Source organism: Stegodyphus dumicola, chromosome X2 (genome assembly GCF_044657685.1).
Source record: "Stegodyphus dumicola isolate Sdum_Otavi_A_Nest chromosome X2, ASM4465768v1".
NCBI classification, from domain to species: domain Eukaryota; kingdom Metazoa; phylum Arthropoda; class Arachnida; order Araneae; family Eresidae; genus Stegodyphus; species Stegodyphus dumicola.
The window spans coordinates 174,173,617-174,187,208 of record NC_140781.1 but is presented as its reverse complement, the minus strand read 5'-3'; the positions used below and the strand labels follow the sequence as shown (position 1 = coordinate 174,187,208).

General features: G+C 34.3%; 1 protein-coding gene across 2 annotated transcripts in view; it reads left to right on the top strand.

Moving 5' to 3' along the window:
- LOC118199640 (uncharacterized) overlaps positions 1–13,592 on the top strand; it is a 343,765-nt gene that overhangs the window by 322,270 nt on the left and 7,903 nt on the right. The window contains exons 14-16 of one of the 2 annotated variants that reach the window (XM_035371538.2): positions 3,273–3,507; positions 7,026–7,227; positions 8,861–9,025. In XM_035371538.2, the coding sequence (XP_035227429.1) occupies positions 3,273–3,507; positions 7,026–7,227; positions 8,861–9,025 (602 nt within the window). The remainder of the gene's footprint in view (positions 1–3,272; positions 3,508–7,025; positions 7,228–8,860; positions 9,026–13,592) is intronic. The other variant, XM_035371543.2, reaches the window with a different exon arrangement.

Sequence of the window (13,592 nt, the reverse complement as noted above, 5' to 3'; positions counted from 1 at the left end):
TAGATAAACGGGAAAATACATAACATCACATTTTAGCATCAATTTCTTTAACCTCATCGCTGGATTTTTAATTCGAAGTTACGTTTATGTTTTAAAATACACCATGCAGGCAGTTATTTAATGCTGTATAAAATATTTTTAATTTGTATTTCTTTATTTAGAGCCAGTTTTACTAGAAAAATTATAAAAGTAAGTTTCTATTTTTCCACGGTACAAAAGTTATTATACATGTACACATGTGAATGTTATTACACATTCATATAAAAGTAAAATGAAATATGCATATGTATAAGGTAATATGCTTTAAATTCCTGTTGTAAAATTTCTCAAAATCTTAATAAATTCTCACAAGAAAAATGAAATAAATAGATAAATAAATTATTAGATAGTAGCATACAACATTTAGAATCAAAAGAATGAAAGTTGCACAGAGAAAGGTGAAGAAAATGACTCTATTATGCTTTAGGAATTCGAACACATGACCCCAAAACGTTAAAAGTGCTACAAACATTGCCTTAAATTAAAATGAATTACTTTAAACTAAAATGATTTTAATTAATTTCATTCAATTATGCCATCACCTAAAATATTCATTGCAGAGGTGGACATTCAGTTGATCGCGATCGACCTGTTTAACCACCAAGACATTTTGGGGTGACCGCCTTTACTAAGATCTAAAACGCGCATACTAAAAGAAACATATTTATGGAACACCGATGCCAGCTAGAGTGAAGAATCGGCTTTTCGCAATCGATGCGACTGTGTTTACTTAAGCAAATGATTGTATCTTCATTGTTATCATGCACATGTATATTCAATGGAAGCGCATGGTGACGCTTACATATATGCGTCGATTACAGATCTGTTCACGTATGTTCGCTGCATTGAATATGTCCACGCTTCACTCTCTAACAGTCGCTAAAGTTCTTCAAACATTCAACTTGACAATTTTTTCTTATTTGTGTTTTTGTAATAAAAATAGTAATGTGTCATATTTTAAAAGAGGGTTACAATGTCGGAAACAAGTGTTAAGAAAAGAAAAACATACAATTTTAATACAGAATGGGACGAACAGTTTTTCTTTACAATGGTGAATCCAAAATGTGTGTGTTATATATGTCATGCAAGTGTGGCAATTCCAAAGAAAAAGAAAGATTGAATGGCATTTTAAAGGCATCCATGGAAGTTTTAATACAGATTTTCCGTTCAAAAACAAATTGCGTAAATAAAAGTTAAAAGAACTTAAATCGCAATTAATCGGACAACAATCATATTTTATTGACCCCAATACTACATCTAAATCAATATTTGCATCTTTTCATGTGAGTCATGTGTTAGCAAATCATAAGAAACCTTTCGCAGATGGAGAAGCGTTTCTGGAAGCCAGCGATTCATTATTTGATTCATTCAAGAACAAAAATGAGATTATTTCTGCAATTAAAGATCGTCAACTTTCGCGTAGAACCATCACGCGCCGCTTAGAAATGATGAATTCTTGTCTGGCTGATCAGTTGACCAAGGATAGTACTAACTATATTTGCTTTCCCATGCAGTTGACAGATCTACGAACATGGTTGATATTTCTCACCTTTGTATTTTTATGGTTTTAAGAATATGAGTGTAAAGGAAGAACTATTAACAATATTACCTCTAAAGAAGATAACACGAGCTAAAGATTTTTACTGCGTCTTCAAAAAATACACAGAGTAGAAAAGCATTTCAATTTATAAAGTTGTATCGATGTCAACTAGGACCCCATGAATGACCGGCATAGTCAATGGATTTTTGGCTATGTGTATCAGAGACGATACTTACTGTATTTCCTTTCTTATCATTCACACATTATTCACCACAGGCCCTCTGTTGTAAAATTCTAAATATGCGCATGTTACGGGAATCTGCATGAAAATTGCGAAATCAACTTGAGGAAGAAGTCTTCAGAGAAGAATGTTTTAAAAGAGTAAGTTTTTTTAGGCAGGGTTAGGTAGGTAAGTACATATTTCGTATTTGTAATTATGTTATAATAAATATTGTAGAGCTTTTTTTAGCTCACCACACCTACGCCACTGGGTGGACTGCAACACCTTGAAAAAATTAGAAGCATTTAACAAGCAACATTTTACATCTGAATTTCTTAATATTGATCCAGCTCTAGGTGAATAATTTGTGTAGACGTAGTTATCCCTTTTCATCTCAGTTCAATAAATTCTGTCTTCTTCAATATATACATTTCTCGCTATCATATCGATATTTCTGAAATTCAAAAACAAGTATTTCTTGTCGCCTCTCCATGCATCTGTCGCCATTATTTTATGGTGACACCATCTGATTGCTGTAATCCCGAAGCTTCCTCAAATGTGCGCTTAAATGTGAACGTGTTTGAACTTCATGCGGCCCGTGTTCGTTCACCGCGTCACAAATGTCAATAGTAGTAAAGTATAGTTGTAAGTCAATAGCATCTTATCAAAGATGCTCTTTCCACTGAGTAAAGCTATTATGATATCATCATATCTGTATCCTAGAGATATTTTGCCAGAAATATAGTTTGAACGGCAGGTTTCCAACCGCAGTGTTTTACGACGATGGCGAAAAATTTCTGTTCGAATCTATAGTTTATGTAGGTCAACCAATCAAAATGATGAAACAATCACGAGACATGTAAAATTCCTGAAAGCAAAAATTCCTCCAAACATCGTATTCGACGAAACATTAAAGGAAATTGGTTTATAGTCTGATAGCAGTTTGACACTTTGAGGCAACATTAGATTAATATTAAAGTGAATTTTTTTTAATTGTTTATCTTCTGCCTAAATTTCTCATATGAGGTTTTTTTTTTTTAAAGGGAAATATGTCATGCTTGTTTAAAGTTTAAATAAAAAATAAATATATAATTTATTTTATTAATTATTATAGTACAAAAGTACTGCAATTGTTGCTATTGCAGCACTGCATTGTTTCAGTTTTACCCCCACATTATTATTGATACTACTGACTAGGACTTAGGACTACGACTATTGTATGTGCATTGTCCGTCATAAATCTGAGTTACACACAAATCATACTTAAAGATTTTTCCAGGAAAGAATCTCGTCCGTAACGTTGTGGTTTTTAGGATTTAAGGGGGGGGGGGAAGAAAAAAAAATTGTATTGCATCCTCTAATGCCAAGACATGTTTAAGAAATATTTCCAGTTCCTAACCTATTATGTTGCTAATCAAAGATTTGTTTCTGTTAATGTTTTTAGGAAATTTTTATAATCTTTATTTTTCGCAGGTACCGTTGCATCCGAACAAACGTTCGAGTGGTAACACTTTCTGGCGCTCGGTACAGCTTGGCAGCTGTTTGGATAATCGGATTTGTGCTGGCAATAATACCAATACTGAAATATTCTCATGAACAAGGATTTTATTCAAGCAATGGCCTTTGCATACCGTTACATATCAGTGACCCCTTCTCATTCGGGTGGGAATATTCCGCATTTGTCTTCTTTGGCATCAACTTCTCAGCTGTATGTTTTTAATCTTTTACTGAAATACAATATAAAATTTATAAGTATAATATTGTATTAAAATTTAGTGAACATGTACTGTCACTCAACGAATGAAATCGTTTCAACTACACGTAATGATGATGCAATTTAGTTTAGCATGCATTAAAAAATTAAAACATTCATTAGCCTCTGAACTAGCAATAATATAGTTATGAGCTTATAAGGTATTTCTCCCGCTTTCTTAGCGAGCCTTCGTGGTGTAGTGGTCAGCACACTGAGCGCGTAATTGAGAGATTCGTGGTTCGATTCCCGGCGAAAGCGTTGCATATTTTTCATCTTGCCTGCTTCCAAAAAAATACCTAATGACTCTACAAGCTTAAGACAGTTGTCTTGTGAATTATAAATTCTTTGTAACAGAGACTCTGGTTACTTTGCATATTTTCAATAACATTTTATAGTTAATTTTATTCTGAGGTTATTTTACTTTACTTTGAGTTACTTTGAGAAAGAATTAATTTTACGTCAAACTATAAATAAAATAAATATTTATCTTGTAAAAAATGTTGACTCTCATTAAATTATAAATTTCATAAATAATCAAGGAAATGAAAAAATTCGCAGGTAGTAATACGCATTTCTAAAAATGTATTTCTACGTGTAATGGAAGTAAATTTTCATCAGTATCATTTTTCAAAATGAAATACATATATTACTTGAAATTATTTCTCCATCTAAACTGCCTTATAAATCCTTGTAATATATTTCGAGAAAAAATACTTTCATTAATTCTAATTTCTGTTAATTATTTTATGAAATTCAAAAATTGCCCAAATTTAAACAATTAATACTAAGCAGATAGTAAATTTCATAAATCTTAATTTTGTACAACTTCACCATAAACATTTAAAAATTCTAATCAATATTATTCTAATTAATATATAGCCAGTTTTGAAGATGAAAAATGTTCCGATGATGTGAACAGATATTTTTTTATCATTAGGCAATTATTCTGACAACACGATATTCAGTTTAGAATTAACTGAATGTAATAAGATGGAGTCACTTTATATGCGTTTGTAGATAAAAGCTGTAACTCCACGCGATCCCAATAATCTGCTTTTATTGTATTTAACATCAAGTCACATAATGCATTAAATTTATAAAACACGGGCTGTAGAAGAGGTGTAACTTTTAAAAAACTAAGGATTTTTCAGATTTCAAATGAGGTGATATCGTATTTAGTAATAAGTAAATAAAACCCTGGTTCAATATTAAATATCGTTTTATTCATGTCAAATAAGAGCAGAATGTTTCCTTTTAAACATTACTTTACGTTTGAGTAACTTTCGTTGTTAAAAACACCGTTAAGATTGAACATTAAGATTAATAATTTAAATTAATCTAATAAAAACTTGAGTAAATACGGTATGAAATCAAATTCTACAATAATTCTATTATTTGTCATTTTCTAATGCTCATGGAATAATGTATTTATGTATTGCTAGAACATGTGTAAACATATTTCCGCGTTTGTTTTGGATTTATGAATGCCTGAGTATGTTTTATTGTATTTTGTAGTAATATAATGTAGCATTTCGTATTTTTGCGTATATGTGTATAGAGAGAGATATTTATGAGTGGGGGAATGTATATACAGCAATACCTTGCATAGTCCTGGTATCGATTGCACTAATATCCATGATTGGTTGAAATGAGACTAATTGAAAACCTAAAAACGTGCAAAAAACCGATAATTGATTCCAAAACAAAATGCATCCCCATTTTCTAGTAAATAAAAATATGGTTAATAAATCAAAATATCTTTATTAAGCATAATTGTTTTAAATTCGTAATTCGTTTTTCGTAATTCGTTTTTCATTCTCTAAAAAAATTGTCAGTTGTCTGCAGATTTTTCTTTCTTTGCCCTTTTATTTTCATACATTTCTTTGTAGCAACGAACCGCACTGTTTATCGTTCGGCGAGCTGCATAAAACTACATACAATATTAGAATTAATTTCCGTAATATGCTTTGACAAAATATCATCCATTCCAGTAATTTTTTATAAATCGTTGGCTAACTCTTGTACAGGTCTCGTATTGGCTAACTCTTGTATGGGCAGTCCAATACAGTCGCCGTTGCAATAACTTCTTCTTCGTTCTTCATAAGTCCACTGTAGGCGTTCTTCAAAAAACCTACATAAAAGTCAATGTTAAAAATACTTCCTCGGTGCTCTTCTCACCTCTTCTAATGGTGATTATCAAAGTTAAGAACATTCAGATACGAACATAGATACATATACCGAAGTCACTGAATGTTTTGGTCACCAGAATGGGTGCATCAAGGTAAGAAAGAGAGGAGAAGGCCCAAAATGGTTTTTCCCATAGCATTGACGCACCCTTCTTGGTGACCAAAGCATTCAGTGACTTGCCATTAAGATTAATAGGTTTTAACAAAATCGGAGGTAAAGATTTTGTAATTATGTCGTAAATCTAAGTATAAATGTATATATTTTCTTTTTCTGTAACGTTTCAGAGTCCTAAGAAGAATCTGAAAGAATACATTTTTAAACAACATTTCATTCTGAACAGCATTAAATGCTTTGCCTTTCCCAGAACAGTTTTAGTTTGAATGAAATGTATTCACAAGATTTCGCTAATTACATTGGAAGGAAATTTTAAGGTAATCCGATTTCATTCGGTTAACAATAAAAAATTAAAATCAAAGATTTAATATTATTAATATTAAAATCCCACATTATTTCTTTTCCACTTACAAAAGATCTTCCTGAAATATAAGATGATTTTTCAGCTTCTGACGCATCTTTTACATCAAAAATAATACTCACCCTATAATTAATGCTCTGTTCGATTCATTTCAAATTACAGCACTTTTTATTCTAATAGTTGATATACGTTAAATACTGCTGCTTATTTTTGATTTCCATGTATTTAACTTTCTATGAGTATCTCTGAAAGGGATAAAAAGAGGTAGTTATGTTAATATTATTTAAAACTTGTATCTGAATTATTATAAAATATAAGGAAATAGTTCTTTTAATACTTATCATTTTTTTTCTATGCTTTATTTCAACAATACACATTCGAAAAGTTCTACTTTACTACTTCCTTAAGTACGCATCTCATAGCCTGTGCTTTAGAGCACTTTCTAATAGATTGTTTTCCAGTATGAACAACTCTTGCTTAAATAGGTTTGTAAATATATTTGGCAACGAATTTTAATTTATATTTACAACTAAATGTTAAGGTCATTATATATTAAAATAATTTTTTTAATCATTATAAATTTAGGTATATTTAAGAACTAGATTTCTTCATGGTAACATTCACAGAAGTTTGTGAAGAATTAAATCCTTCATTAGCAATGCATTTATAAATAATTTAATAAATAGTCGCGTATTTTGTTAATGCAGGCTTTTTACAAGGAATATGAAAAAGAGAAGTACGAAGAATTAACTACGGCTGTCTGATATTCACAAGTAATACCTCCATTACACTTGTTTTCTCTTTTTTGCAGGTGATATTAATTATAGTTCTATACGTAAGGATGTTCATTATCATCAAACGTGATCGTCAGTCTGCCAGACCTGTGATTTTAAAGAAACATGAGGATGCAGTTTTAGCCCTCAGGTTTTTTTTCATTGTGCTTACGGATTGTCTTTGCTGGATACCCATTGTCCTAATCAAGCTATTGGCTCTTGTAGGAGTCGCTATTTCTCGTAAGTCATATTTTTGTGATAGAACTTAGTGACGTGCAGGGAAGGAAAGCATTTAAAGCTCTTTTTCATCAATGGTTTAATTTAGGACATAAAAGTATAATTCCATTGAGCTGCCAGAAAAATTAAAGGAACAGCTACAAAAGAGTATGTTTATTCTGTAGTTATTTAAGCAAAAGCTGGATAAAAGGTGATTAGGTGGTAGCTCAAATTGGTTTGTAGTCACTGGACTATATTATTTCAAAGTTCAATGGGAATCATGTAGTCCATCTTCACTAAAAAGAAATATGCTATGTTTTGCACCTGTTCATTCGGCATGTGCGGAAGGGAGGGCAAGATTGTCCTTCAGGTTTTAATTTCAAGAACTGTGCCAACTTTCAAACTGGATGAAATTTTTGCGTGTGTAAAGTCTCTGAGAATGCGTTTTATGGATTGAGAAATATGGCGTGCGATTGGGAGAATGGAAGCACGTCTGACATTGACAGATGTCTGTAAATATACTAAAAGTAGCTAAAAGCATCATACGAGTATTAGCTGGTTATGTACGCAGGCATCCAGTTTAAGATCGAAAACGTGCTGCAACTGACATTCAAGACTGTTATTTGGCAACGACTGCCAAAAGAAATAGACAACTGACGTCCTACCAGATTGCAAGGGAGTTCTTTTTAGTTACAGAAACTCGTCTGTCCAAATATTCTGGGAGTAATAGGCTACATAAAAGCCTGATATATGGAGGGAAACCATGACTTGTATGCTAATTCGGACTGTGAAATGCGTCCTGTTGTAGTAGTGCAGAGATCATCCTGACTGGAGAATCGCGGACTGGAGCCGAGTTCTTTTCACTGGTGAGTCTCTTTCATGTTTGAGGAGTGATTCTAAATTTATTACAATCTAGTGGGTACAAAACACGTGCAATAAACTTGAAAACAGCACAGGCACAAAGATGGTGGAATCATGGTGTAGGTGAGCATCATTTTAAATGGCAGCACTGAGCTGCATATTTTTGCCAGTGCAAATACGAATGCTGAAATATACAGAGATGAAGTTCTTGATTTTTATATCAAGTTGTTTAATGGTAAATTAAATAGTAACTTCCTTCTAAAGGACACTAGTGCTCATTCTCATCGTCCTGCACTTGTCATCGACTATCTTGGGGCGTAGGAATCCAGGCAATGGAGTGGTCCGCGTATTTTCTGGATTAAAATCCGATTAAACATCTATGGGCGCATTAGGACGCCTATTTCTATTACTACTACTCGCATCTACCTTTCTCCAGAAGTTTTGTTGCTGCTCCACTTGTCTGACAGTAACGTCAGCCCAAGCCCACGAAATTTCTCGTGGCAAGGAGAGCAAAATACATCTGTCGTTGGTAACAGCCTTGAGCACTATACAGGTGACAGTGCGATTTAGCTCAGTTCCTCCCCGAATTTTGATGGAGAGCACCCCGGGGGACAAGTCCCGTACTGAGGCAGAATTACCTATAAGGCTCTTTTTCCTTCCCTGCACAGTGAAGTACTTGTTTAGTATGAGCTTTTGCATATAGTGCTGTTGTTTACTTTGATGCTATATTGTCTACCCCGGAATTATGTATGTCATCATGAATACTAATTTTACATGCTTTGTTTTCCACTTTTAGATAATCTTTATGCATGCGTTGTCGTTTTCATTTTGCCGATAAATTCAGCTCTGAACCCATTCCTCTACACAATCGGCGCCAGGACGGAACTTAGGCGGAGGATTGAAAAGTGGTTGGAAAGAACTTGGATATGCCTTCAAAGATTTGAATGCGTTGTCAGATCAGGTGCAGTACATACTAGTAAAGTTTTATTTGCTTATGTAAAATTTGCTGTGCAAAAGTATTAGAACAACGTGATTTAATTAAATTTCTTGGCAAAGCATGCGAGGGTTATCTTTCTAAGAATTACCATTATAAATAACAACAGTATCATTATTTATGCTATGGGTATAAAATAGGAAAAAATCAGTATTTTATATGAAATGTTTTAATCACTACTTCCAGTTACTCTATTATTAAGAAAACGCCTTAAAGAATTTTTCCCACAAGTTTGTTATATCGTACTCAAAAAGTATCTTTTGAGATAATTTTGAGTTTTTCAAGCTCTTGAGGTTCAATATCTTTTAATAAGATATAAGTCTGAGTTCTATGTTTGCTATTACATCATTTAAATATTTCAGCTGCTTCTGTTTTTGTTTCCCAATATTTTATGCAGTTTTAAGATCATTTTGGTCATCGATTTGCTGATAACAAAATCCTTGAGCAATGAGAGAAGATCAGTTGTTGTTGTTTTGTCTAAGGCATCAGTGCACAGAGGTCAAATAGGGCCAAAAGTATCCAGAACAGCCGCAGCAACATCAATAATTTTCGAAGAAGAGAGGAGTTGGTGCGAGGGAGCTATATCAATACTGAAGAGCTTGGCCAGAATGGCAGGACAGTCGAAGAGATGGTTTGGAGAAAGTTCGATATCAATACAGTGAGGACAGCTATTATAATTTCGTTGACTATCAGAGGATATCTTCATTCCTTTCAAGTGTTTTGTCCTCATTCTGGCTATGGTAGTGGAAATAACACGGTTACAATTTAGTGCAGGAATGAAATTCTTGATTGATTGGGAGGTAAGTCTTCAGCTGTCTATTGCGTCAGCATCGGTAAGGGTTAAGCTGTTGGAAAGTTGAGAACTATTTCGGGAGTCTTTGGCAAGGACATCAGCCTGCTCATTTCCGTAAATATCAACATGCGCTGGTATCCGCTGTAATGTGCAGGTACTTTGGGCTGCAGTAGTTTTGTTCATGAGCTTGATAATGTCCTGGGTAAGTTGAGTGTTGCCCCTTAGGATGGCTTGGAGCGCAGATTTAGAATCAGGGAATAATAAGAGGCCATTGGAGTTCTGGATATCATTGGAATGGTAGATATCTTAAGTCTTTTTAATGGCCACGAGCTCTCAGGTATAATTTGAGACAATTTTACCAACAGTTATTTTATGCGATTCAGATTCACCATTAGCATGAATGAAATAGATGCCAGCGCCACCCTTGTCGAGATCTGAGTCGGAGGAAACATCTGTATATGCAATAGCCAGATTTGGGGCCGAGTTTGAAAGTTCATTGATGGTGTGGATGCTTTTCTCCTTGACTTTTGCAGCTGACTCTTTTTTGCTACAAGGTTGCAAGTGGTTTAAATTTATAATTGCTTGCGGGCAGGGACTGGTAGAGAGAAGAGGTTCTTTAACAATATCAATACCTTCGTGCTGTAAGTTGATTTTCTATCATAATTTCATTGTCGAATTGTAGTGCGGAGGACCGTTTCAATCCATTTTTTTTTCCTTTCCACGCCTTAAAGGTTTTGCTGGAGATATGCAGATCTGTAAGGCTTCTAATTTTGTTTGTGAACATAATGATGGCCAACTTTCTTCTGTTTTCCAAGGGGGGTTAGGCCGCATTCAGTTTCTTCTTTGTTGTTATTTGTAGATGAGATGGCACCAATATTGATCTTAGATGCTCTGTACTGGACAGTGTCGATATTAACCTTTGCAGAAGATGAGGCAGGTGCCCAAACGGGGGCACCTTCCTCTTCTTCTGCAAATTCATTCATTCATATTCTAGAATGGGTCTAACAAACGAAGTATAAGTATTAAGAAGAGTTGTTGGTCGTGATCTCCAAGATGCACTGCATAATCTCTTAAAGATATTAAGCCTAAAGGCTTTGTTAGAGATTTGTTCGAGGTGTTGTGAAAATTTCAGCTCATCATCAAGAGTTACGCCAAGGTACTTGGGATGTGCAATTCGTTTAATTAGAGAGCCACATAAATTTATAGTAGGTTGAAAGGATCTTCTGTTTTTCCTGTTAGTTGAGAAAATACAATAATTAGTTTTGTCAGGATTTAAAGCGAACTTGAGCTCTTTTGACCAATCTTCAATGCCTTGCATACAGGTATTGAGAAGCCTTTGTGACTCATGAATGTCACAGAGTGAGTATGCCATACTGCAATGTCATCCGCATAACACGCAATTCTTGCCTCCTTGCTGATGGGGGAGTCAATGGTATTAAGGTAGAGGAGGAAGAGACTAGGACTTAACAGAGCCCTGTGAGACTCCTGTCCAACTGTGATGGGTTTTTAAAAACGTGCCATTTACTTCTTCCTCTTAAAAAGTCATTTATCCAGATGAGAGAGTTACCCAGAATACCTGCTCTATGGATAATATCAATTAATTTCTGCCTCGAGACTTTGCCAGACGCTGCAGAAAGATCTAGGAATACTGCGGTGGTTTTTCTGTGAGGTTTATCCTGGAAGCCATCAATAATTTATTGGGAGAGTTGAAGAGCTGGTCAGCTGTGCTTTGCTTGACCCTGTAGGCAGTTTGATAAAAATGCAGGGCCTTATTTTCAGCGAGCCACTTCATCATTCTGGTATGAATGATTCTTTCCATCGTCTTGCAAAGTATGCTGGTCAATGAATTGGCCTAAAACCTCTGCACTCGATAGCATCTTTTCCTGGCTTAAGAATAGGTATAATAGTTGAGTTCTTCCAAATTTTGGGTAGCTTGCCTGTGAGCCAGGAAGTATTAAAAGATCAGTTAGTTTACAATTATGAATGATCATGTGCTTGCACGTTTAGAGACCTATTTTTCTATCAGCTTTGTGCAACTGTCTTACATATTTATCAATTAAGTATCCCCAAAAGAGAAATGACATCTATGCAGTCTTGATTTTTTTTTCTTCTTCATCTGGCCTTATAATTCCACTTCATGCTTAAAATCTTTTTATTTGGATTTATATTCCCGAACTACTTTCATCCGTTGTTTTACGCTCTAAAAGTTTCCGTAGGGAACTTGAAATATTTTATGCTAATTAGCATTTAAAGTAATGATTCTCTTTTCCAAATAATCCATTTTTGCAGTCTTGAAACAGGAGAATCTATTGCTGGCTTTCTGCATTAATTTATTTGATTTTTTGTTTTCTGTTTCTGATGTTATTTGATGAGATTTTCTGATGTTGTCATTAAGAAATTTCCTTAATTTTTTTTCATTGTTTAAAAACTGTCGTTTACTTTTTGTTTTTAATCCCAATTATAACCACGGGGTAATACCGCTAAACATTGGTGATTCGACCTGAATTCAGCCCCACAAGTGACCGAGTGTTTAAGACCGCTAAATACTGAAAATTTGAACTAGGTTTTATTCCAGGGATATGGGCTGGTTGTATGGTTAGTTTTTGTGGTTTACCCTATGTGTCACTTGACCATGAGGCAGTTTTCCTTAGAAAGTCCACCACAAAGGCATATACGTATTACATACATATTTCGTAGTATTGTATAGTGTAAATAAGACTCAGTTTCCCTCAGAAAGTCCTCCACGAAGAAATTCCTTTCCTTAGGCAGATAGCCCTTGTGTCCTTTGCCGTATTCAAAGCAAACGAACAAATTTTTCTCTCTTGAGAATGTATATTTTAGTGTTAATTTGCAATGTTTCGCTCTCTTCAGCCAGAATCTCTGAAAGCTTATGTTAATTATCTATTCATTAGACTATTCTAATAGCTAATTTGAATTGCTTCAGAAGACTGTTACATTACGAAACTAAGAAAAAAGAATTAATAAGCTTTCAAAATTCTTTTTAACTGGCTCTAATTTCATAGAAAAATGTGTGCTAATATCAAACAAAATGTATTAAATACTAAATCTATTTAATCTTTAAAAAATTCCACAGCAATAGTATTAAATTCTGTAGTTTGAGGTACATCAGATTGCAAACTATCTGAAATACAGGAAGGAACAAATTTGTAGCCATGTTCAATTAAAAAAATCGCCATTTTTTATTTGATTCATTTTTGGCGGTAACAATGCTTGCACGGAAAAGAATGGAGAAGGCATTCAGACGTGTAAATAAGGAAATTATTGTGAAGCTAGTTTCAAGACATGATATGTATATATTGAGAGAGAAAAAAAGAGGAAGGAGAGAGAGAATAGGTAGCCATCGCGGGTACGTAATTTTGAAGAGATAGGTTACTCAAAGGCGAATTGGGATCAGATAGCAAACGTCATAGTCACGGATAAGTGAGCAGAGAACACGATAAATAAAAGAGCAACGCATAAGTGAAGAGCATTATTTTATTCATTAAAATGGGACGTTTTCGAGACCACAGAAGGTGTTTGAAGTTTTCAGCCACCAGCTACAACACAAATCTGACACTCCTGCCACATGGACGTTTTGAAATATTCTGAGCGTCACTCGAATGGCCACGATAACTTTGTAGATGCTTGCGACAAAATTCCACCCACTGGCCACGGTTGTATCGTACACCAGAACTTTCATAGGACACCTCAAAAGAAATCGAGGAAGGATATATCCAGTGA